A 25,582-nucleotide genomic window follows, 5' to 3' on the forward strand; every position below is an offset into this window, starting at 1 on the left:
AATTTACCATAGATTATGTATGTATCGAAAGAATAATCTTGCTGCATCATTTAGTACTCAGCTTAAACGGTTGTGGCCGATCGAGATTCGATTGTGGAACAGCTTACCACGGTTGGCTTTTTTTCATCGCTAACATTCTACAGTATTTCATGAACATGGTTTAAGGCACTGTAAAGTCACCGATTCTCGTCTATGCTCCATGTCATTTAAGAAAGAACCCGTTCCGCGCATGTAGAATGAGCTGATTGGCTCCGAAAAAGCGTTGGTAGGGGTACAGCCAATAGTGGCTTCTCCCGGCACCAATGAGCGTCAACCTGCGCAGAACCGGTCTAAACTCGTCGGTCGGCAGGTTCCTTCTTAAATGACAGGGAGTATAGAACATTTCTATTTCGTGAGGAAACAATACTGTGACACCAGCGGCCGTAGCCGTGATGGAAAGTACCGGTTTTCGTTAGATCACCGAAGTTAAGCATCACGGGGCGGTGTACTGGGGAAAGATGGGAGACCACCTTTCTCCCGGTGCGCTGCTGCTGCTGGGGGATCAAAAAAATGGGACTATAGTTCGTTGGGCAATATAAGCAAAAATAAGCTTGAAACGCCATCCTGCTTAAAACACAGGAAAACAATAAAAACAAACAAACTACTGTGACGCCATCTGATGTGACACACGTTCACGTAGTCCTGTCCGTGACAGGCTGTCACAAAATTTAATTTACATTGCTTCGGTTATGTTTACTTTCCCTTTGTTAACATAAAATAACGGACAGTAGATTTCGAAATAAATGCGTATCTCTTTGCTCTGCACATTTCCACTAATAAACGAGCGTTTTAGATTTTAATCTATGAAGACTGCTACGAATAAAATACCACAAGACTTTATTCATCTCAGTATTCTGGTTTCCTAACCCTTGCCATCTCTACGCAATACATAACATTCGTTTCCATTCTTTTCCTTATTACCTCACCATCCCGCTTTATTTATTTGTGTCTTCCATTCTAAATCCGTTGATTTATTTACATTACAAGTTTAGCGGTTATAGTGTCAAAATTATTAAGATTTTCCTTGAGGTTCATTGCAAAAAAAGTCATTTGACATTTATTCTTGGTGTCATTTACGCTACAGCATCGCGAACAGAGCCGATCGCGCGGATTTATATAATTACGAAAATCGTAGGCAGATGGTGCCACAGTAGTGTTTCAACTAGTGATCCTCTAGGTAGCGATCGGAAAATGTGTTCCGCGTTTTCTATTGGTCGACGCAATTCGGGTCTGAACCGAAAGTAGAGAGACCAAGAAACTGTAAAAAAAGAAAGAGACAGAAATACTGACAGAAAGATAGAGAGAGAAATACTGATAGAAAGAGATAGATAAACGTTAAGGTTATGTTATTTCCGGTTTTGCTTCAAAATGGCTGCGGTTATACCGATCACTCCTTAGACCATATATACTTATAGACACGGCTTCAGATAACTACCTTGACGCAAAGATTAAATCATCTACGTGACGTCACATGTGGGCAAAGTAACGATGGAAGTTACAGCGATGTATAAATATTTCCGAAAATGCGATTCAATCATTGTCTTTGCAATTCTTTATACAACATGTTTGCACCTTTATGAATAATTATTCAAAAATTATTCACAGAAAAAGATATAACCTCACTTGTATATATGGTATGAGGTACTATCCACCATTTTCAATTATCTTTTGCCCACAAGTGACGTCACTTTTGCCCGTTATCTTTGCTTCACTATGACTCGTGGCTTCATATAGAGCAGGCTGTGTATAGGTATATATGGTCTAAGGATCACTCCCTAGAGGATCACTAGTTTCAACATGAATTAGATGTGTTCTAGACGGGAACCTGTGGCTTGGCAGTGCCTTCGCCATGTTCACGATATACCGTAGAATGTTAGCGATGAAAAAAAAAGCCAACCCTAGTAAGCTCGAATAAAATCGAATCTCGATCGGCTACAATCGTTTGAGCTGAGCGTACATAGAACAACCCCGCGAAATTCACAGCATTTGTTCCAACAGAACTCTACGCCACCGCGTTCTAAAATGACTTTAGATTACCACTCACGGTCGATGTCAGAGGTCGACCCCATAAATCCCACATTTCATCGCACCGCGCATCTAATTTCGCCGGTCGCCCCCGCCCGACCAGACTATCGGGAAGGGAAACACACCCCGTGAGGCATAAAAATTGCCGGGGAGACTAAATACAAGCCACTTCGTTAAACGTATTCCGCCACAGCGTTCGCGGGAGGGAGGCGGGATTGGAGCCAGAGAGCCCGAGGCGTTCCTGGCGACGGGCAAATTAAATATCGCGTTCATTAAACGGACATTCAGCGACGATTCTCCGTTTGACGAGTCCGGCGTGCGCTTCGGGGATAGAATTGACAACACGAAGACGGAGGAAATACAGGGGAGGGGGGTAAAAAAAAACGCAATATACGGGGCGCACCGACGTATACACGTTGCACAATGGAGCGGCGTGTGTCCACGTAGCCCCGAGTCCAGATTCGTTTGCCCAGCGCAAACGTGGATCATGCGCTTGAAAAGCGGAGAGGGATAAATACCCTTTCGGGCAGACCAACGCGGCGCACGTTTCGACGGCCACGCGACCGCCTCGACATAAATTTCGTGGATTTAATAAAGATCCATGGCTTCCGCTTTCGGGGACCGTCAGCCGTGGTTCTTCAGCGGCCAGTGGGGATCAATTTTTGTGCACGCTCACGCGTGCACGACGAGCCCACGGGCGTCGATTTTTGTCCTTTCCACTGGGACCATTTTTCTTTATTTCATTTCATTCTACGCGATATCCCATTGATAAGTAATCAGAGTAGTACAGAAGTAGTACATTCAGTGTTGTAATTTCAAAAAAAAGCTGAATTGTAAAAAACACTGTAAGTCCCAAAATTAAAGTCCAAAATTTTATCGAAAAATATTCTACGTACCAATGGTAAAAGTGTTCTAATATAGAATTTGATTTTAGGCATTTACAATGTTTGCTACAATCATTTTGGTTTAGCACGATCCACAGTGTTCGATGGGTATAGGGAACTGGACAAATATTAATCACTTCTCTCTGGAGTAAAATTTTTTAAAATAAATTTTATATTTGTTTATAGAAAGACTTTTTTATACATCTTTGATGTTAGAAGTTTTTTAAATTTTCTTTTTAATGCACGTAAGGTAGGTGCGGGTAATAAGTCCCAGCAGGTAATATTGCTTTTATTAAAATGTCATTCGAAGATGTTTCCGCGTCGTTGATGTAACATTTACCGGTTGTAAATTCAACAACTGTTTCGCTCTAAACTTTCATTGCACGAATTATAACAATTACCTGGTTTTTCTGGATTTATGTTGAGAGTCCTGACTATCCAATTACTGTGCAACTGCAGAGAAAAAGTTTGAGAACAGATGAATGTGTAGAATAAACATCTTATCGCTTAACGAAACGTACAAGTAGGCCCTACGCTACGCGGCGGGCGCAGCACGGGCCTGACGAGGGAAGATCCCGAACCCACAAATTCAAACAATTCTGAAATTCTGTGAATATGTAGGGAATTTCCTGCTGATTATAACGGAATTTTTGTTTGCTGCCCAAATTCACACTAAGGGGGTGTAAATTGACTCCTGAAAATCCGGTTATTGTTCGACTTCGTGTTATAACTCATTTTTAAAGTAAGTAGAGGTGGAATAATCAGCAGTTGGTTAAAGTTGTACTGTTGTACTTCAAAGTCCTTTTTCATTCATAAAATTTAGTAGCAAATTGGTGACGTTTAAAATTATGAAGAGCTCGACAAATAATTTCTGTCCAAATTTCCTGATAATTCGGTAACATAGACTGCACTTAGAAATTTTGAAAATTCAATAGTGCATACCTAAATACAATTGCATTGATAGAATGTGTATGCTCGCAAGTAGATACTGCTATGATATCGATATATTCGCTACTTCCTTATCTACATTCAGTAACTCAGTTTCGTGTATAGGGTAAATGTCCCAATTACTGCCAGCGTCCCTGTTGCTGCCACTTCATTTATTTTACTTAATAAACAGGCAACGTATAAAGAATAGTTTAAAAAATAATTTATCATAAAATTGGGACTGTTCTTCTTATTATTATAGTACATTCTTTATACGTCTATTCTTTATACCAGGGTTGCACAGGGAGCCGTTTTAGCGCCTAGCTGTGAGCAACCCGCCCGTCCCGTTGCTAAGGTCAGAATCGGTGAGGAGAACTGCAGTAGTGTACGTGCGTGCTCGTAGGCTCGTAGCGTAAGTATATATAGCTGGGTTCAAGTCATACCAAATGCACGTACACTTCTGCAGTTCGCCTCACCGATTCTAACCTTAGCAACGGGGCAGGCGGGTTGCTCGCAGCTAGGCGCTAAAAACGGCTCCCTGTGCACCACTGCTTTATACGTTACGTTCTTTTTAAGTGATATAAATAAAGTGGCAGTAATAGGGACACTGGTAGTAAATGGGACATCTACCCTACTGGATGATTAATTTGTAAGTGACAATGGGCCTGATAAATAAAACCTAAGCAATTCCTGATTAGCAAAATCAATTGCTTAAAAAGCAATTACTTAAACAAAAAAGGAATTTCTCATGCTCATATGAATAAAAATCATAAGGAATTGCTGGCTTTGCTAGACCGTATAAGCACTCTCTCTCGAGCTCCCCTGCTCGCCCGCGTTCAGTGCTCCTGACTCGCGCTCGCCTTTGCAGAACGGGAGTGGTATTAATGACACCGAGGAATCTGATAAGCAGTTAATTTTTATACAAAAGTTGAAAGAATGTAAAGTACTGTTTAATAAATCCCAAATACCTCAAATAAAAAAAAGAGATGGCTTTATAACCGTTGCAGAGCATTATGGAAATTTTTTTTGTATTTCGGTAACCAAAAAACAAGTTGCCGAAAAAATTAGTAACATGAAAGCAGAAGTGAAAAAAAATTCGATATGACACAAACTGACAACAAGAAAATTACATAATAACACTAGGAAAGGATGTTCATGTACCATTTATTCAGACGCTTTCTCTCTAATACATACAGTGAGTAAAAAAAGTGACGTGTTTCGCCGTTTTGAAAAAAATGCATTTGGTCGGAATAGAAAAAAAAATTGTACAGGTCGTTTTTTTAACTTTTTTTTGTGAGCCTGTAATGAAAATTCAAAAAACCCGTTTGTAGATTGAAGTAAGTTACATATGTACCTAAAATTGCATCAAAATCGGTTAACGTTGCTCTGAGCTATAAACGCTTAAAGATCGCAGAATAAGGTCGAAAATCACGGAAATTCCCAAAATCACTTAGCAAACTAATCCTTCTAGCTTCTAAAAAAAAACTCATGTCGTTTGGACCAATTCTAAAAAAGTTATGCGATTTTAAAAACCGTCCAAATACTTTTTTTACTCACTGTAGGTACTGATGAAAAGTAATTGGTCCTTTCAGCAAATGTTAGCATGGGGTACAGCAGTCTTAAAAATTCTTAAGGAATTGCTTATTTAGCAAAAGCAATTGCTTCTTTTACTCATTCGATTGTAAGCAATTCCTTAAAAAATTAAGGAAAAGCGATTCCTTTAATCAATTCCTAGGCAGTTTAGGAATTCCTACAAGATAAAGCGAATGCTTGTGCTTTTATTCGCATGAATTTAAGCAATTCCTAGTAAAATATTAAGGAAAAACCATTGCTTACACTTTATTCATTAGGCTCATTGGTATTGTAATATCGGTTGATTTTATTTCGCCCCTTCTTTTATTTTCTTTGGTATTTATTATTTTAATTTTACGTTACTTTGCCGTTCTCTATATTATATCTTTTCGCGTTGTTGTAATATGTTAAAGGGTTGTAACTCCGTTAATAAATAAATAACGAATTTGTGTTACCCTCAATCAGCGTATTCAGCACAAATATAAACAGAATTCCCGTGTAACGTATCATGGTTTTACCGTCCAACGCGTGAGAAATTCTGCCATCGAAATCTGTGATTAGACCCTGTCGACGCCTATGGGGATGATTAAGTAACGGCGCGTGTCACGGTCCTGCATCCGTGGGTGGCCCATCCTGAATGTTTAGAGGAAGTTTTCAATAATTTCCTATTGAATTTATTAACACCTATGAAACTGTTCCCGGGGCGCGAAGTGCCGCGTGCCTAGCACGCAGGAGAAAGGAAAATATTGTTTCAATTATTTCTCATCCCAACGTCAACCATCAACTAATCCCCCTGTCGCGTGACACGCAGTGTTCATACGAATGACACGTAATGTTTGAACCATTTAAATCCTAGGGAAATGAATTCTTTTCTGTCACGTTTCAAACAAGAATTAGCGAAAGAAACGTCCGTCATTTTCATTTTAAAAGTCAACGGGAACCATAAAGTGGTACGTCACTGAAAATCCAAGTGAAACGGAATTGAGAGGTCTTCTGTAAAACGAGGCCAGCTTGCTCTATCTTCGGCAACGGTCGACGAATGTTTCATCGATGCGAGCCACCCCACAGACATTTACGGCTGTTTAATGGATATTTTTAAGAAGGTGTATTATTGGTTTCGCGATTTAAATAGTTGCGAGCTGATTTTAGAACCATTGCTTCTTAATAATTTCCTCGTGAGAAATGGCGTGGTTATAAAGACTACATACTACAAATCCATTTTTACCCCGTTTATTTCTGTAGATCTGAAAAGAAAGTGGAAGCTGCTCGAAGTTGTAGGAAAGCATAATTCTGTGGTCAGATGGCAAAATATGATATGTCTGCTTTTCATAAAAATTAAGATACATATGTGCTTTCCTATGTGTGTCCAGGTGAAATCTAAATGTTCGCAAAATGCAAGCAGCAATTCATTATATGTGAAACTTTTTGTTACTCTACAGGATACTCTTTTTGTTGTTCCGCAGGATTTTATCCACTGCTGAAGGCGCTGCAGAATTCGAGAAACTGGAAGACTTCAATGAAGAAAATTTATGAAAAGTTAATCTTGCTATCTTTTCGCAAAAAATAGTTACTGTTATTAATTTCCTTAGTTAAGTTACTATGTCCATGTGTTGTTAATATTTTAATTACACTTTCTTAATGACTGAATTAAAAAAATGAAAGTGACTTTTCCACAGCTGAAAGAGCTCTAAACCCGCTATACTGTAAAATCAATTATAGAAACGAGAGAATTTTCTCATAACAACGTTGTTAGTCCTTTTACTCTAAAAATTGCATTTCAGATAATGTAGAGTAAATGTGTACAGTAGAGTGGCAGATTTAAAGGGTCTCCCTACCTTGACGCACGAAAAATGATGTGATCTTTGGGAATATTTTAAAACAAAACCATTCAATGTATTTACTTCCAGCTTTGTGGCTTCATTTGTCAATCTTCAGAGAATATAAACAAAAATTTGTACACGAAAATAGTGGCTATATCCGGAGTTATACTGTTTCAAATAGAGCGCCTTAAAAAAATCATATGCGCATAGTTAGCATAAAATCAGCCGTTGTAGTTGTCCGAAATAGAACATTTAAAAACTGGTGTAATCTGTATGAGTGCGGTTATCGCCTGAACCAGATTAAATAAGAAATCCTGAAAAGTAAAAAGAAATGACAGCGTCTAAAACAGAAATCGATTTCGGCAAAAACTTTGTTGGTTTTTTAAGTCTTAAAAGTCTAATTTTGCAAAAACCGACTTAGTTTTAGTACTAACGAGAATGGGAGATCTACTGAAGATATGTACCAAGTTTGAAGTAAATCGGGTGCTTGGTTTTTGAGATATCATGCTAAACAATTCGAAAAACATCGTTTTGCGAAAAACGCGTTTAAAGTCTCAGGTAGTTTTTTTAATTGATTTTTTTTAAATGTCTAATATGTACAAACATAGGCATAAAGTTTTGAATTAATATAATTTGAGGGTTTCTCTTAAAAAAAATCCCCAGTATCGCATTCTTTTCAGGCCGTCAAAGTAGGGAGGAGACTCCTTAAGAAAAAAGGCCCAATTTGACTAGAAACGGGCTAAATGTAGTACTACAAAAAAAAATATAGTATACAATCACAATTTTTTTTGAAGATAGGGCCCTAGGGGGCATTCTGAGCAGGGGCCCATTTTTCGGGAAAATGAAGAAGTATTTTTCTAAAAACCGGCTCAGTGTAATAGTACAGAAAAAAATACAGTTCAAATAAAATCATAATATTTTTCCAGGATGGGGCCCTGGAGGGGGGGGGGGCCTTCTCCGTAGGGGCCTAGGCGACAACTGCTCCTCGGCCGCCCTGTTAAATCCGCTACTACTTACTACAGTAGACGTAAAAGAAGAAAATAGCAGGAAACTTACAAGAATTAATAGTTTCGATACTAAATTTCAACGCATTTTACTCAGATAAAATTATTTCTCATTCCAATCCTTTTCCTTTCCCAAATTTCTTCTGGCATGAGGAATTCATTTCCAAAACCCACCACTTAACAATCGACCTAACAGGGGAAGGCCGCGACATCTGGGACACGGATTTTGATGTTGGGTCCACTACCCCAGAGTTTCCGAAATATTAATAAAAGAAGATGTTTATGCGTTAACGAACAGAAGCGATAGCAAAGTTTATTGTAATGACGAATAGCGGCGCGTGTAAAGGGCGGGTCTCGCACCGGAACTTTCTATAGACTTTTGCTATAAATGTATTTTGTATTGTTTTATTCCTCAAAAGATAAAGTACTATTTTGTACATTCTAAAATATGACGTTTATCGTAAAAACAAATGAAACAATAAAATTCACGACACCATGGCACATCTAATATAAAATGTATGCCCACAGGTACATTTTTTCTACACGCGCCGCTATTCGTCATTGCAATAAACTTCGCTATCGCTTCTGTTCGTCAACGCATAAACATCTTTTTTTATTAATATTTCGGAAACTCTGGGGTAGCGGACCCAACATGCGGGACATATATTGGTCTACAACACCTACACTACAACATATATGAGATTCATCAAAATCCGTAGACCTATGCTAGAACTCAACTTTTTTTAGTTCCACTTACTTCCGCCAGAGCGCAATCACGAAGAGCCATAACCTCCAGCACAGCATCTGAATAATTCCTTACTTACTTCCCCACAATAATTTCTAAACATTCGCATAGAAAAAGAGTTTTCCGTGTAACGAAACGAAATAAACCAAAATATCCGTCGTCCTCTCATTTTTCAAAAAAAAAACCCGCCCATCCCAGCTTGCATTACGTGCACGCGATACCTTCTGAATCGCGATTCTTCTTCCCTTTTCACTCTGCTCCGTTTAAAACGGACAGGGCCAAAGGATAACGGCGACGCGCAGCGGCGTGTAAAAAATATTTCTCCCCGCGGTTTCGCGACGATCGTCGAGTCGCAGGCTCTCGCAGAGGAACCAGCCGCGATACTCTTGCACCCCGCTGTAATGGAATACACTTTCGCACTTCCCCTCCGCCTGGTTGCTCTCTTCTGGGCCTCCTCTAGCCGCCGCTCCGCGCTGCCGCCCGCACGCGCTCCGCTCCAAATGAAAACGAGTCTCAAAAGACCTTTGTACGCGCTTCCGTCACGTTCGATATTCGCGCGTTCCTTTTACGCCGTCACGTTCTCCCGTCCAGCGGGGATTTCCCCAGAAAGAAACAGCGGCCCGGCTCTTTTTTTCTCTCTCCGCGGAACATCGACCGAGTGACGTTTGTCGTCTAAATTTCTTTTCTTCGCGCACCTCTGCGCCTTTTTTCCTTTGTGCCCGGGCGGTCTTTGCGGCGCTCAGAGAATCGGGACCCCGCGACAATGGAATCGCAGGGCAGCGCACGTATTCCACCGATTAAAACTCCTGAAAGTGGAATTTTAATAGCGACCGAAATCCGCCCAATAATCGCGGCCGCGTAAACACAAGTGGATCGCTGCAAACAGTTCGCTCCAGCCCCCTCAAAGCAGGAGTTACCATTCCAAACGCGAAAAACTCGATGGTAAATCGCCGAGCGCCATTCGGGGCAGCCCAACAAAAAACAACTGCTCGAACAGCAACAAAACGCAATCGAACGTGCTCAGGCGACTCATTTGCGCGATTGCTAATTACCGTTTTAATTTGCAGGCACCGTAATTCGAATAACACTGTGCCACAGCCATTTTGATCTGTAACATTCAATAGCCGTTTCTTATAGACTTCTGTGCGCTGAAAATGAATCCGCAAACCGTTTGTCGCTATCTCGCTCAGTTATCGAGAAATTCGATTTTGAAAAAAATTAATATTTTCAACTTTGAACATCTTTTGTGTTTAAACAATAATACGTGTAGTTATTCAGTTGCTTGCTCCGTCAAATTATTTTAAGAACCCACGCGAACACAACGAGACTTATATGTGATAAATATTAATAATGATATTAGCCGCTTATTTTGAGAGTGGCCTAAGTCCATTTGTCAATTGTTTTTCGTTGACTGTAGTAACGTGTACAGCTTGAAGTTAGTATTAAAAATTTATGTATAAAATTTTTTAAATATAAATGGACTTAGGTCACTTTCAAAATAAACGGCTCATATATTAATATTGATAATGAGTTATCATTATTGAACTATGAACATTTAAATATGTTTCAAGAACAATCAAAGGGAAAGGGGCACCCGAAATACACCAATTTCTGCAGATATCTTTCTATAAATTTCAAAAACTATGGGTCTAGGAGTAAATCTGACTGTTCCACGCGATGCAGCAGACATTTTTCCTTTGGAAACAAAAAGCAGAAGTGGTAAAACACCTTTTGTTTTCGATACAGAAACCAAAGAGTTTGGCAAAACGTGCGGCGCGGACAGTGGTAGTCACGCGCGTTACGCGATTCTGTAACGCTGAGCGGCAGTGGCTCGCGCGCCGCCGTTGACTACCACTGTCGACGCCGCACGTTTTGCCAAACTATTCCGCTTCTGTATTGAAAGCAAAACGTCATTTATCACATCTGTTGATGCTTTCCAAAGGAAAAATGTCTGCCGCATCGCGTGGAGCAGTCAGATTTTCTCCTAGACCCTTAGTTTTGGAAATAAATTTAAAGATATCTGCAAAAGTGGGTGCATTTCGGGTGTTCTTTCCCCTTTGATCGTTTTAAATGTTGATAAAGCACCAATAACTTATATCGTTGTATTCGGGAGGGTTTATAGAATAATTTGACGCAACGAGCAACCGAATAACTATTACTGTTTCGACACAAAAAATGTTCAAAGTTGAAAATTTGCAGTTCTTTTAAAAATCGAATTTCTCAAAAACTAAGGGTGATGGTGACAAACGGTTTGGCGATTCGTTTTCAGCGCACAAAAATCTATAAGAAACGGTTATTGAATGTTACAGACCAAAACGGCTGTTGGACAGTGTAAACAGTGGTGCGTGGGCCTCTCAGCGTCACAGAATCGCGTAACGCGAGTGACTACCACTGTCCGCGCCGCACGTTTTGCCAAACTCTTTGGTTTCTGTATTGAAAACAAAAGGTGTTTTACCACTTCTGCTTTTTGTTTCCAAAGGAAAAATGTCTGCCGCATCGCGTGGAATAGTCAGATTTACTCCTAGGCCCTTAGTTTTAGGAATAAATTGAAAGATATCTGCAGAAATTGGTATATTTCGGGTGTTCTTTCCCCTTTAATCGTTGTTTAAACATATTGAAATGTTTATAATTGAATAACAACTTATATCGTTGTGTTCGCGTGGGTTCATAGGATAATCTGACAGAACAAACAACCGCATAACCATTATTGTTTCAACACAAAAGATATTCAAATTTGAAACTATGCATTATTTTAAAAAATCGAATTTCTCGAAAACTGAGGGTGATGACGACAAACGGTTTGCGGATTCATTTTCAGCGCACAAGAATCTATAAGAAACGGCTATTGAATATTATTAAAACAGAAAAAACTTCAATTTTGTTGAACACTGTAACGGGCACTCATAACGCGTTGAAGGCGTTGTTCCGTCATTGTCGTTCGGCGACGAATAGTCGTCCTGTACACGGTGAAATAAAATCACCTAACATCATCGACATTTCAGCGTGCAATTTCGGTCGCGCAACGCGTCCCACATTTTCCTCTAACACCCTGAGCAACCAAGAACGCGACACGTTCGGGGAGATGGTGGCTCCCCCATCAGCTCTCCCCGCTTGTATGCGGGCGCGCGCTGACGCGGCGGGCGTCTTATATCCGGGGTTGCACTGCTAACGACTCCATTCAGCGGAAGTAACTCGGTTTGTGGCCGGGCATAAAGTGAATACGTCAAACAGCTTGTTAATCTGCATTAAATGGCGGCCAGGCAGGGTGGGTTCCTCGCGAAAGCCCGCGCTGCCAATTATTCAACCCAACCGTTTCCCTTGAATCGCTCATTCGCGACTCTGTATTCCCCTTCGGCCCCTCCGCCCGCCAACCAAACTGTCGTTTTCATCGACGAGCACAGCTAACGAATACCACAACGAACCTCTCCCCTTTCTCACCCCCCTGGCGTTCCCTCTTCTTCTCGCTCGCGACAATGGGGCGCGCGCTCTCGCTACTTGTCGTTGCTCCTTTCAAAGGAAAAAAAGGTCCGAAAAAAAAGAGTGCGTGCCGCTACAGGGGACCCGATTGATTGGGATTTTGCGGCCGATCGTGATTAATGAGCGCCCATCGCGATGCTCCTCGTGTTTTTCCACGTTGCTTTTTTTTTTTTGCTTCCCTTTTTTTCCGTGGGGATTTTATTTTTCACCTTTTCCACTGTGTGTGGTAGGGGCTCTCTGTCTGTTTCTGTGTCTCTATGGGCCGCGTTCTTGCTTTACGCGGTACGAATTGCACAGCGGCGAGTGTGCCAGGGTTAACTCGAATCGAGGCCCGCGATCGACGCGCTTGTTCCCCGGGATTCAAAGAGTCCTGGCGTGCAGCGGGACGCGATTTCGGGCTCGATAGCGGACGGGATGGAGGTCCCTCCATTGGGGAAGTTTTGTTCCATTCTAGGGGTCGGATGGAGGAGAGGGCAGCGAGCAGCGTCGATAGCTTTGCCGTCGGTTCGATGACTTGTTGATCGTGCTCGTTGGTACGGTCAGATTCGAATGATGCTGCAGCGCGGGGAGTCAAAGAATCTGGCTGCGTTGCTTCGATGCTAACTGCCGCGATGATTAAACCCATCCTCTTTTGTCGGTGTGAACAAACATCTGGTTGCTGCTAATATCATTAGGTCATCCCATACCTAAGTGATTAAGGTTTGCCTGATAAAGTTGAAGTAATACTCAGAATTTTCTTGGCCTTTTTTATTGCACATATATAGACATAGCTGGCGGCACACGCTTCTTCAAAAAAATTCTTTTCCGTCGAGGGATGATGCGGGGCATGTTGTAATCATTCAAAATGGAAAAACTAGGTAAGCTTTATTTTCTTTACTGTAGTTGTCGCTGTGGTTGGAACAGCAGAGGCCTTCTAACGATACAAATTTTCAGGATGACAGCATTTTGAAAACTGTTCGATTTTTGCTAAAAATCTAGCTGTCTTCGTTCTGTAAACTTAATTTTTTTACAAAATAGAAACTCGTCCGTGGATCCGTCGCACAGTGGGCTGGAGAGGAAAAAAGTCTTAAAATGAAAGTTGTATTTTTATGTATCCATCACTATATCCTGAAAGCCAATAGACCAACGTATCTAACGTATATGACAGATATGTCATATTCATGTTAATTACAAGGAAAAATTGATCTGAAGTTAACCTTTCGTAATCTCAAAACGACATTTTTAAAAAACTATTTGACCAATCAGTCTGAAATTTTTACACGTTATTCAGCACATCAGTGGCTATGGTCTGGACTACGATTATATTTACTGATAAAAAATTAGCAAAATGGCGAACGTTTGAAGTTTAACTGTCGAAATACGGTGAATTTTTCAAGCATTTTGTATAAAATGGTTAATCAAAAAAGGTTTCCTTAGTCCCGGCTATAGCCACTGATGTGCTGCATAACGTGTAAAAATTACAGACTAATTAAAAAAAAAACTATTGATAGTTTTTTTGCAATCACCTGCACCAGTTGAAGAAATGTCGTTTTGAGATAATCGCGTTTACAATTTTAAAACAAATTAAAAAAAAATCTTTAAAAATTTTGTTGTATAATATAAGAGTAGATTAATAAATACCAAAAAGATTTATTGCATTATACGTTGTATCTGCGGAGAAAAAAATCTTTAAAAAGAGCTTAATTTTTCACACCGTCACAGTGGACTGACCCCTTAATAATAATAACAACACGCAGACTTCGAGCCGAATCGGTGATACTAAGATCCTCGCGCGCGCCCCTCGTCGTTGGTAATCACATTTTCGCATCCAGAGGATCCCTTTTTAATCGTTCCCACGGATTTTTGGCCGCGGCCCATTAATTTCGACAATGCTCACCCCTCCAGCCCGAACTGCCGCGCCCCTCGGCCAGCTTCCTCTCTAACCATTATTTTTCTCTTCGACATCTTCGTGATGGCGCACCGCTACTCCTCGTAATTGCAGCACAATCGTAGCCCGTGGGCATTAACCGCGCACGACCGCCATCACGGGGACGAGCACGGTTCCACAGAACCGTCTCACTCGCGGCTGATAGTACCGAAGGCAAACGATAACAATGGCCGTGGGATGGGTGAAATTGCGGGGAGCGGCGACGTGAGCCTGGAAAAAAAAGAAGGAAGAAGCAAAAGGAATATGTAGATCGCTCGAAATCCACCGTCCCATATTCCACGTCCGCGCGGAAGATTGGAGGAAAAATTGCGTTCGCGGAATTTCGGGCTTCCGTCACCGTGCCGTGGATTCCGACGCCTCCGGTGGATGATCTCATTTCTCGCGGGATTACCGTTCGCCCGTGTTATCGTCGGCGGCCTAATCATCGATTTTTCGTCACGAGAAGAACAAAAGGGGGAAAGTCGGCTGCCGGTTTGTCGACCGCGGGATACGTGGATTTTTAAAAAAGAGTCGTATTTTTGGGCTACTTTGGATTTCTGATTCTGTCGGTCATGCGTATATGGGAGGGGAGAAGAGAATATGTGCAAGACTTTCTGAGAATTCGGTGGGGCAGGCCTTCCCAAGTAGGGGAGATGCACTCCTAAAACAGATGTTTCGGTTCCCCCTCCACCGGTGCGCCTTCAGCTAAGGTGGGACGACTCCTACAACCCTCTCTCCGAGGAGACAGTAACGTCGCTGGGAAGCATGTTGGGCGCTTTAGGGCGAAAGTACCAAATGTGTCAAATTTTTATAGGAAATTTCATAATGACTTAAAAATAGTAGTTCACAGTTTTTTGTTATTTACATTTGTAGGCGTAAAATTACTCCTTCTTTGGCATGCGTTCAAACGTGCACCGTGCATCGTCGTTTTGCTTTCTTTGCCTTGTTAAAAGTTGATACGATAGCGCTTGATATAATATATAAGAATATCTTTGGTTTTTTTAATTGAGACAATCCTGCGTCAGTTGGATAGTTGTATACTTTTTTTTTAACAAAAAATCTATTCTTCTCCACATGTTACACAATCTCAGAAAAGTAACTGTTTTCTTATTCCAAGCTTCCTTTACACTTAGGGTAAGTCAGGGAGAGATAGGTCATACGGGAGAGATCAGGGGCGGATTTGGGATTTTCGGGAGGGGGGGGGGCGCAGTTGCGAATCTAAGATTTTCTTGAGGAGGGGAGGCGTAAGTCTGAGAAATAAACCAGGGACATTCCCGATAATATTTTCCTTCTAAATGAAAAAGTTTTTTTTGTATCAATTTATCATATTTTTTCTTATCATATTTTGCCTTGAGGGGAAAAATACTTATTTTAATTTGCAAAATACTTATTTTAACTTAGCAATATGAGAGAAAATATGATAAATTGATACAAAAAAAAATATGATAAATTGATCTAAAAAATACTCTCACTTGACATCTCTCCCAGTGGTGCAGGGGGCGCCCCCCCCCCTCTGAATCCACCACTGGGAGAGATGGCAAATGACAGTATTTTTTAGAAGGAAACGCCTAATGACGCTGCCTCCACGTATATACAAAGTGTCATAGATAAGCAATATTTTCAGTCCAAAGTGTTGGAATAGAACGTTTTTAAAGTTTTATAAATCCACTGTGAAATTTAAGCTAGTGCTTCAAAATGTTTGGTCTCTATTTTGGTATGGCAATGACACTTTTTTTTTCATTTGTAAAATTTGTGTATTTAATAATAATTTTTCGTTTATTGATATTAACGGATATCTAGATAAAGGATTGAAGTTTTGTTCTACATCATTTTCGTTGCTTTATTTCAAATAGGTTGGATGTAGGAGGCTCCGAACGAAACTATGACCATCTACCCCGGACTTACCCTATATCATACGGTCAAAAATCGCGAAATTCCCGAAATCAGCGATATTTAAACGTTTATAGCTCAGAGCAACGTTAACCGATTTTGATGAAATTTTAGGCATGTATATAACTTAAACCTCCAAACGGGTTTTTTGAATTTTCATTACAGGCTCATAAAAAAAAGTTTAAAAAACGACTTTTACTATTTTTTTTTTTGCTATTCCAACGAAGTGCATTTTGTCAAAACCACGAATCACGTCACAAAGCAAACTAATCCTTCTAGCTTCTAAAAAAAACTCAAGTCGTTTGGATTAATTTAAAAAAAGTTATGCGATTTTAAAGGTCGCCGAATACTTTTGCACGCCACTGTATCTTATCAGTTCAAACACTACACACAGAAGCCCCACTGCACTGTATTCATCTCAAACAGAAAACTGCTAACATCTCTAAAAAATATCGTCACCACCCTGCCGCAGATCCTTCAAAGCCACGCAGCGAAACTGAACTTCAACGTCGATCCCGAGTGACCCCAGAAGTCATCCTAGGGGTGAATTGATGCAGCGCGCCTGCAAACCGCATCCCGAAATTGCAATTCGATCGAATCTATGTGTCTCGACCACAGGCGGTACGACCAAGGAAATGAGCTGTTACCAAACTCGCCCATCCCCTCGCCGAAACGACGATAATCACGATAACAACAAGATAAACCATCCACCGAAATAAATCCTCAATTTACCCCCATCGTTTCGCTCGTTCGTTCTTTCATGGAGCGTAGTAGCTACAAGAATACATCGAAGACGCCGCGAACTTCTTTGCACGGGGATCCTGTGCCCCTTTTTAAATGAAAATGCGGATTGAGAAGCCTGCAGCGAATAAAGGGGGGTGAGCCTGAAACGAGGTTACGCCGCGGCGCGCATTGTGCGGGCTGTTCAGGCCGGCCAGCCCCAAATGCACGTCGCCAAAGAATTCGCTCCGACTTTTGTCCGAGGCTACTGTTACCCGCTGAACGTTTTTTTTTTACAGGCAAACATCACGATGGTTCTTCTTATCGGGCGGATTCTGTTGCGTGCTTTTCTCGCCGCGTCTCGGTAAGCGAGGCAGCTCAGCGTCGTTGTGCGCTCCAGGGAAGGGAATTTCGTTGGCTTGTTGGCCAACTGACCAATTTCAGCATTCCATTCTGAGATCCTCAAGGGTTAATTGAAGCATTTACGTTCTAAGTTTTTCGCAGCAATAGATTAATGGGAATCCATATGGGGAAATACTTATGTATTTTGCAATATCTTTGAATCGTCACGACATTAGGTACCTGACTTAGGTATTGTAATGTATTGAACTTTAAATTTGCATTTCACCCGGGGTTAAGAAATATGGACTTGGTCAGTTTTACCAAGAGAGCGACTTCTTCCTCGAAATGTCAGGATGGTAATAGATTGCTGTGCGACAAGAATTTATTAATTTTTGATAAGATGGGTGGTAATATTTGCGGAACGAATTCTGAGGATATGGGAGGATGTGTTGAGGATGTAGGGGAATTTGTTAACTAGACTGCGATAGACTTACTAAGTAATTAATAACTAGAATATTGACAAGTCTGTCCATTATTGGATTTCCATTGAAAGCTATCGGTTATTCTACATATAGAATATGGTAGAATTTTTCATTTACAGTAGAACCTGTAGTAGGGGAGAGTAGAGGAATTAGGAATACTTAAGGGAAAAGTTAAATTGAAACAAATGTTTTGATTCTAATTAGATTTGCTTTATAGATAATTGAACTTTGGTTAAGGGGTTATACCTAGTCAGGCGGCCGAAAAGAGGCGAATATTTGTGATTTTTTTTTGAACAAGCGGAAGCGTATAATTTTACAAAACTTTTTGCGTTTAAAAGAGCAACATTTAAAGAACATTTGGTAATTTTTTCGTAGAAAAATATTTACGTTTATAATAAAATAACATGCGACATCCAAGAAGCATTTTTAAAAATTTGGTTTTGCGGTGAGCATTACCATTCGGAACTAGATTATCTAAAATCAATAAACAAAAAAGATTTCGTTAGTATATTAATGTATCCTCAGGTTGACGGAGAGAATTTTCCGAAATATTAAGTTAAAACAATATGGCAGCTATTTAAAGTTGAAATCCTGATTTTTTCGCGTAATTTTTGTAGGAAAAAGTCAGGATTTCAACTTTAAATAGCCGCCATTTTGTTTTAACTTAATATTTCGGAAAATTCTCTCCGCCAACCTGAGGATACATTAATATACTAGCGAAATCTATTTTGTTTTTTAATTTTAGATAATCTGGTTCCGAATGGCAGTGCTCACCGCAAAAGCAAATTTTTAAAAAGGCTTCTTGGATGTCGCTAGTTATTTTATTATAAACGTAAATCTTTTTGTACGAAAAAATTACCAAATGTTCTTTAAATGTTGTTCTTTTAAACGCAAAAAGTTCTGTAAAAATATACGCTTCCGCTTTTTCAAAAAAAATTCACAAATATTCGCCTCTTTTCGACCGCCTGACTAGGCATAACCCCTTAAGGGGAGAATCCTATTCTTTGGGCTGAAAACATAGCAAGATTTGGGATTTTTTTTAGGAACCAGAGATTCGATTCATCTGAAAGTTGGACCATGTTTTGATTTATATTTGAAGAAGCTACAGGTTTTTTTTATTAATTTTTAACCATAAATTTGCATGATATTTATTAGGGTGTGTCAATTTTTTCAATGTTTCAATTTTAAAAACGACTAGTGGAAAAAGGGTACAATTTCAGGTTTAAGATTAACCACTACCTTTAAAGTTTGTGTAATGTATTATTTACCTAGATGAAATTTCATTTGAAATTATAGAAAAATACGAAAATTACTAAAATTATTAAAAAATAATTTAATAATTGAGCTTATGAATCGCAACAGAAGCAAATAAGATATCGCTTCTTTCGTGGACTTTGTTAAATAGCATTAAATTTACTACATAGATGACATATAGCTAGATCTGTTGCTAAAGTTACATATATTTTCATTTTCCAATTAAAAGAGTGTTGTTTCGGCGTACTGGTTCGGTCCTTCGATTACCTATTTAAACAAAACCTAATTGCAATTTTGAAACATTTTTTTAACAGTTTCCAACGTTTCGGTCAATAATTCTGACCATTTTCAAGGAAAGTTAAAATTTATTTTTTTTAAAAAGTGGAAATAAAAATTGATATTAAATGAACTTTTGAATTTAAAAGATTGTGGAAATGTCGCGTTCATAGTTGGGCATGCGACTCTCGAGTCCGCTGACTGGTGACTGAGGTAAACAGTGTTAAATCAGGCAAGAACATCCAAACAGAATGCCAAAGGGCACTCGAACGACGCCGAAGCGATAACCGTTGACAATTTAAAATGTTTTTGAAAAGACGAAACTCTATTAATTCACGCCAACAATGCCTAATATCTTTATTATTATTTATTTGGTGATAAATACATCCCTCATAGGTGTCAAAAACCAAACAGTTACATAAATTAAGAAGTTATTATATGTAATAATAATTCAATCATAGAGAAACAGAAAAACCAAAATTCTATTAGATGGACTAGAGCGACATTTCCACAATCTTTTAAATTCAAACCTTCATTTAATATCAATTTTTATTTCCACTTTTTAAAAAATAAATTTTAACTTACCTTGAAAATGGTCAGAATTATTGACCGAAACGTTGGAAACTTAAAAAAATGTTTCAAAATTGCAATTAGTTTTTGTTTAAATATTCGAAGGACCGAACCAGTGCGCCGAAACAACACTCTTTTAATTGGAACGATTTATGCGGTCGAAATTCAAATTATCATATTTTCATTTTGTAATAAATACACATTTCCATATATTTGCATGTGAATGTAATAAATACTAATTTCCACATATTTTTATTTTCATTTTCATGCTTTTATGTAAGCAAGACTCACTTTAAGCAATATATGAATATGTAGTTTGCAGTTAAATTTTACTTAATTTTCACTTTTCTCAACTGTGATTTGAAGTAGCTAAACCTCACTCAAATCAATTTCTGAAAATAATTTCAGATGCAGGATTAAAAACAGCATTACTTTGATACAAGTCACTTTTAAAATTTTCAAAAATTTTAAATTTACCCATAAAATTGACACACCCTAATATTTATCCACCAGTTAATCTGAAGCAGAAAAATGAAACGGCGTTTTATTTTATATATGTACATGTACCTTGAAATTGATGAACCAGCAAAAAAACGAAAAAATTTATTCAGGAGTGTGGAGAGTTTTCAAACTGAAATGTCTGGACATTTAATTTGTGCGATTCAATATTACGCCAATTTTCTTATATAACAAAATAAGTATAGAACTTAGCGGTATTCTGGTTCATCAAATTGAAGCTATATATGTACAAAGTAAAACGCCGTTTCCTTTTTCTGTTTCAGATTAGTTGGAAGGTAAATATCATGCACATATATTTATTATTAAAAATATTTTTAACTCGGCGTCTCATCATTTGCACTGTGTAAATCTGGCACCGACTTAAAAAATATGAGCGTCGTAGATTAAATAAGGGATTAAATTATTTTTTACTTTTTAGTGCATTTTTATTTTCTTGAAGTCGGTTTAAATTTGTTTTAAAATTTTTTTATTGCTACAGCTACTTTTACTTTCACCCGAAAAGTGACAAAAGGTCATAGATAAAAATATATTCTCACTTTTAATAATGACATTCGTTGAATAAAGCGAACCAACTTCTGCAGTGACCCAGTACATGTCACTGCTTGGCATTGATAGTGGCATAACTCAATTTAAACAAATTATACGATCAGTGTTCAACTATTAGTGAAATACGAATTTTAAACTGTTTTTCTTTTGAACTTTAGGTACATTTTTTAGTTATACCAGTATCAATGCCAAACAGCGATATAGAAATATGGAAAACCTTGCCACTTTGAAAAGACTACCGATTACAAGAATCAGAATATAAATTCCCAGAATACAGGAAAATTCACTAATTGTCGAGCGAGTAAGGAAATTTACTGTCGACCCTACGCGCTAGAGAATTTAGCAATCTTTGAAGCTCGAAAGAGGAAACTGTGGCGCCGTTGTGTATCCACGAGACGTTTGAAAAGGAAATTTACCGTTTGCGGACTGGAAAATTTCATGGAGAGGAAAAGGAACATATTCCTTCAGTGGTTTTAAGATTCTACGAAAAAGTTCCGACCCGCGTACCTTCTGGAACGAGAATGGTCGTTTCATAGGATTTTCATAAGAAAGAAAAGTCAAGAGTACGCAAGTGGAGCAACAACATAAGTACACAGGCGCATGCACGACACTTTCAGGGTTTTAAAGAAACATACTATACGAAAGATGCGTTCTTTCCATTTGGATAGAAGATGCAACTGTCAGTTACACCTGGTAGCAGTAAATTAGAAATAACAATAGGTGAAGTACTAATTTAAATCTGCATATAATTATAAGGATTACAAATATTCTGCAAGTTGCGTTATGCATATTCTGTAATATTAATATTAAATATTCCATGCCCCTGCTCTTCTAAAGAAGAGAACCATGTAGAATTTAAGTTAATAAAATATCCATCCCGATATTCTAATGTTTTCAGTAATGTTAGTTTGCAGCAATGTTGAAAACAATCACCACAAATCTGTTAGGAAATACCATAAGTGATCAGGTTGTTTGAAAATTGTATTTATAACAACATACCTAGACACGACCTTCATTTATCCATTTGATATAAATACTACTTATGCAGGAATCTTCCAACAACATTACCTAGGTATATAAAAAATTGAAGATCTCAGATCGAACACTTCACTTATTATGAAGATGTGAAAAGAATACAAAAAAAATACACATAGCGTTAATTGTTCATCTAAATATTTACAAAGTTGTTTACAATGTAATTAAACTAGTTGTTAAAGTAATTCACCAATTTACTAAAGCAACTCACCAGCTACCCCTAGCTAACCCCAACCAACCCCCAAAAATACCAGAAAAATTACAAAAATTATTTATTACGCTACTCGTGATCCCTTTCATAGATGTTGCAAAACTGCGAGCTCCTGTTTTCCCCGTTTAGACCTTTTTAATGGGTCGCCTTAACGACTCAAAACACAAATTATTATTAAGCTAAAGTATAGTATACCATAGCGTTCTTTTACACTTGCTATAATTTCCCTTTTATTTTTTCCTGCATTCTTTTAGTATGAATACAACTTCTGTACTTACATCTCATGTCATATATATGTACTAGCTTTACTACTCGGCTTCGCCCGAAATTTATATTCTGATTTTATAAAAAATTGTTTTTTTTTATTTTTTTTTGTGAAAATTGTCACATTCATCTGGATTAGTCAAGCATAATGAGCTGAGGCACATTTCGTGATACCGAAGTTTGTGGTTTTTAAGCGACAGACAAACACACAAACGTATAGACGCTTTGTGCTTTATATATTAAGATATCTTATTATACCTGGTGTTCGACTACACGTGGGAATAAATTTAAGGGGTGATTCTAGATACCATTCTAATAATAAGACGTGAAGGGGTGATTCTAGATAGCATTCTAATAATAAAATCAAGAATAACGATATTGCGATTGAGGCTGCGTTTGTAAGTTATAAGCATTTAAAGATATGCCTTAAAGCCGGCAACCCGCGTGCACCGCTGCACGCGGGGCATGTCAGGCGCGGGGTCGAGCAGTGGTGGTCAAAGCCACTGTTTTAGAGCGGGTAAACTTTATGTTTCCTGTTTAAATTCTTGTGCGTGATTCAGTGCGGATTAATTTATTTCTAAATTTTTTACACGTTTTACAGCAAGAGATCTAATATTTTTTAATTTTTTGGGAGTGGTGAGACGTTGTATGATTTTTGCGCGTGTGTGTCTCGATAACACAATGTACTACAACAGTGAATATAATGGAAACAATTGATTTTAGCGAGCAGGTAAGTACCCTTTAATTTTAGACTAAGTGTCGCAGAATCACGGGGCCTGAGGTGAGTTCTCTGACTACTGCCCGTCCCTTCGCCCGACTTCCCCGCATGCAGCGGTGCACGCAGATTGCCTACTCTCAGGCATATCTTCAAACGCTTATAACTAACTAACGAAGCCTCACCCGCATTATCGTTACTCTTGATTTTCGTCTTAATATGGTGTCTAGAATCACCCCTTAAATTTATTCCTACATGTAGCCGACTACCCTGTATGTTGTATTTCCCTTGTATCCATGTTGTGTTTGTATCTTCTTTTTTTAATTTTTTATCTCTCTGCCTCTTATGTACAGTTACATGCCTCGTTGCAACTAAAGGAAATACCCCGTTAAATGAATGAATAAAAAAAGCTCCCCAATGAAAAAGTAAATTCTAAATACTACCGCGAGTGTAAACATTTCAATGTTGAACGAGGGAGGTTTCAGACGATTCCCCTAAGAATGATGCAGGGTAGTTGGCAAGTTTAAAACACCGCTTAGGCAACCCGCCATGGAACTTTTCGCGTATTTCTTTTTTTTTTCAGCGGGCCCGAGGTTCATTTTAATCTCGCGGCTGATAAGCCAGGAGTTTCGCCAACGATGCGGCGCGGCATCCTTTCATGCGCTACCCCGTGGGAATAAACAACTGCATTATCTTAGAGCGTTTTACTTGTCCCCGCGGTGTTTGGCTTCGCGAGAATTTACATTCGACTCCCATTCAAATTTGCATAGGTACATGTGAGCTAGAACTGCCGTAAGGAGACCGCTGTCGTTGCGCTTTCTTCTGGAACCGACACCTCCGATCACCAGCTGACAGCGAATCCTGAATTCTATTTCAGCTGCGATCAATTGGACGTTACAGCGAGCACTGAGATTACAACCTGCGTTTCAATGGAATTCGCACGCAGCAAACTTTTACACCAAAATGAAAGCAACGATGTCGTGGTGATCGAGGTGAAAGCAACAAGAAGCCTTCCGACGCTTTCACTGACTATAAAGGCTGCTTCACACGGGAACACTTTTCTGGTATTTGTGGCTCGTGACTGGTACTTTAGATATCTTATATCTTTCATTATTTTTCTTACAAAGAATTGTTATTTCTATTGTTGGAACATATACGAAGTTCTAGTAGTGTACCACAGGAATATCACGTGTGAAAAGAGCTTCTAAAAATAAAGTATTACGATAAGATAATTATTAATATATAAATAATTTATATATATCAAAAATTATTATTGATTATACCATTATTTATAAATAAATCCTTCCAATTTGATAATATATATAGACTTTATGGGTTCATCGAATTATTAATTAGTTTTGTTCAATATGTTCCATAAAATCAAAAATAATTTAAATAGAATTAATATATATTTATATCAATATATCAAATTAATATATATACCATTAATAAAAAGGCCAGGAACTTGTGAAGAGTCACAGTGACGATGATTCTTTTCAGTTTTCTTAGTCTTATTGAAATAATGGTGAGTAAAGCTGTTTCGTTATGAAGGCAGATAGTATTTTAATTAGCTGGAGTCAGCGTTTAGGTGTTTGTCGCGTTGGCCCGATTGTTTTGCTGGAAATAATTAAAGATTGCATCTAAAGGGAGGAGTAATTGGCTGAGCAAGGACTATCTTTCCCCAAGCTCCAACTGGTCCAAACGATTGAATTACTCCTACGACATTGTCCCGTTTATTTGAAATTCAATTATGTATATGTCGACTCCTCGAAGAAGTTTCCTCCTCTGCTATCGACGATGCATTCATTGGGACTCGAACGAACGGATTCAAATTGCAAAACTGGCTGCAATTTTGTGCACATTTTATTTGTTGGAGGGGGTTGTTGAATTTTTTTCTTAACTAGGATTTCCTAATAAGTGGCATTTTTTTAGAATTGTAGAAATATATGTAGTTGTCAAAAAAGACAAAATGTTTTAAAAATATTCGTGGCGAAATTTAAAAATAAACATTCTAACTTTATTTAAGTGTCATTAGTTTCCTTTTATTCCTCAGTATTATTGCATTTATCAAATAATAACGTAGAAACGACGATAAGACAACCGTTTCTTCTAGAATATCAATAAAAATCTACTAAAAATATTTTTAAAAAAAACTAATCAGAATACTATTAATTTCAGAATCCCTTAATATTAGAATCTTCCATTTAGTTCAAGCTAACCGTCACCAAATTAGTAGAAAGTAAAATTTCGTTTCGCAACTTACTCCATTTTGGGGTGCCTCGTAAGCAGGGTTGTCAATGCCAGCCATGGTTCTTCTGGAAGATAGTAAATCATATTTAATTTTAGAAAACAGAGATCA

General features: G+C 38.6%; 1 protein-coding gene across 3 annotated transcripts in view; it reads right to left on the reverse strand.

The window, feature by feature from the left end:
- Oatp26f (Organic anion transporting polypeptide 26F) overlaps positions 1 to 25,582 on the reverse strand; it is an 87,430-nt gene that overhangs the window by 49,844 nt on the left and 12,004 nt on the right. For 2 of the 3 annotated variants that reach the window (XM_076829664.1, XM_076829667.1), the window contains exon 2: positions 25,487 to 25,538. In XM_076829664.1, the coding sequence (XP_076685779.1) occupies positions 25,487 to 25,538 (52 nt within the window). Of the gene's footprint in view, positions 1 to 25,486; positions 25,539 to 25,582 lie in introns of those variants that run through there. The other variant, XM_076829668.1, reaches the window with a different exon arrangement.

The sequence above is a fragment of the Andrena cerasifolii genome, chromosome 16 (genome assembly GCF_050908995.1).
Source record: "Andrena cerasifolii isolate SP2316 chromosome 16, iyAndCera1_principal, whole genome shotgun sequence".
In the NCBI taxonomy this organism is placed as follows: Eukaryota; Metazoa; Arthropoda; class Insecta; order Hymenoptera; family Andrenidae; genus Andrena; species Andrena cerasifolii.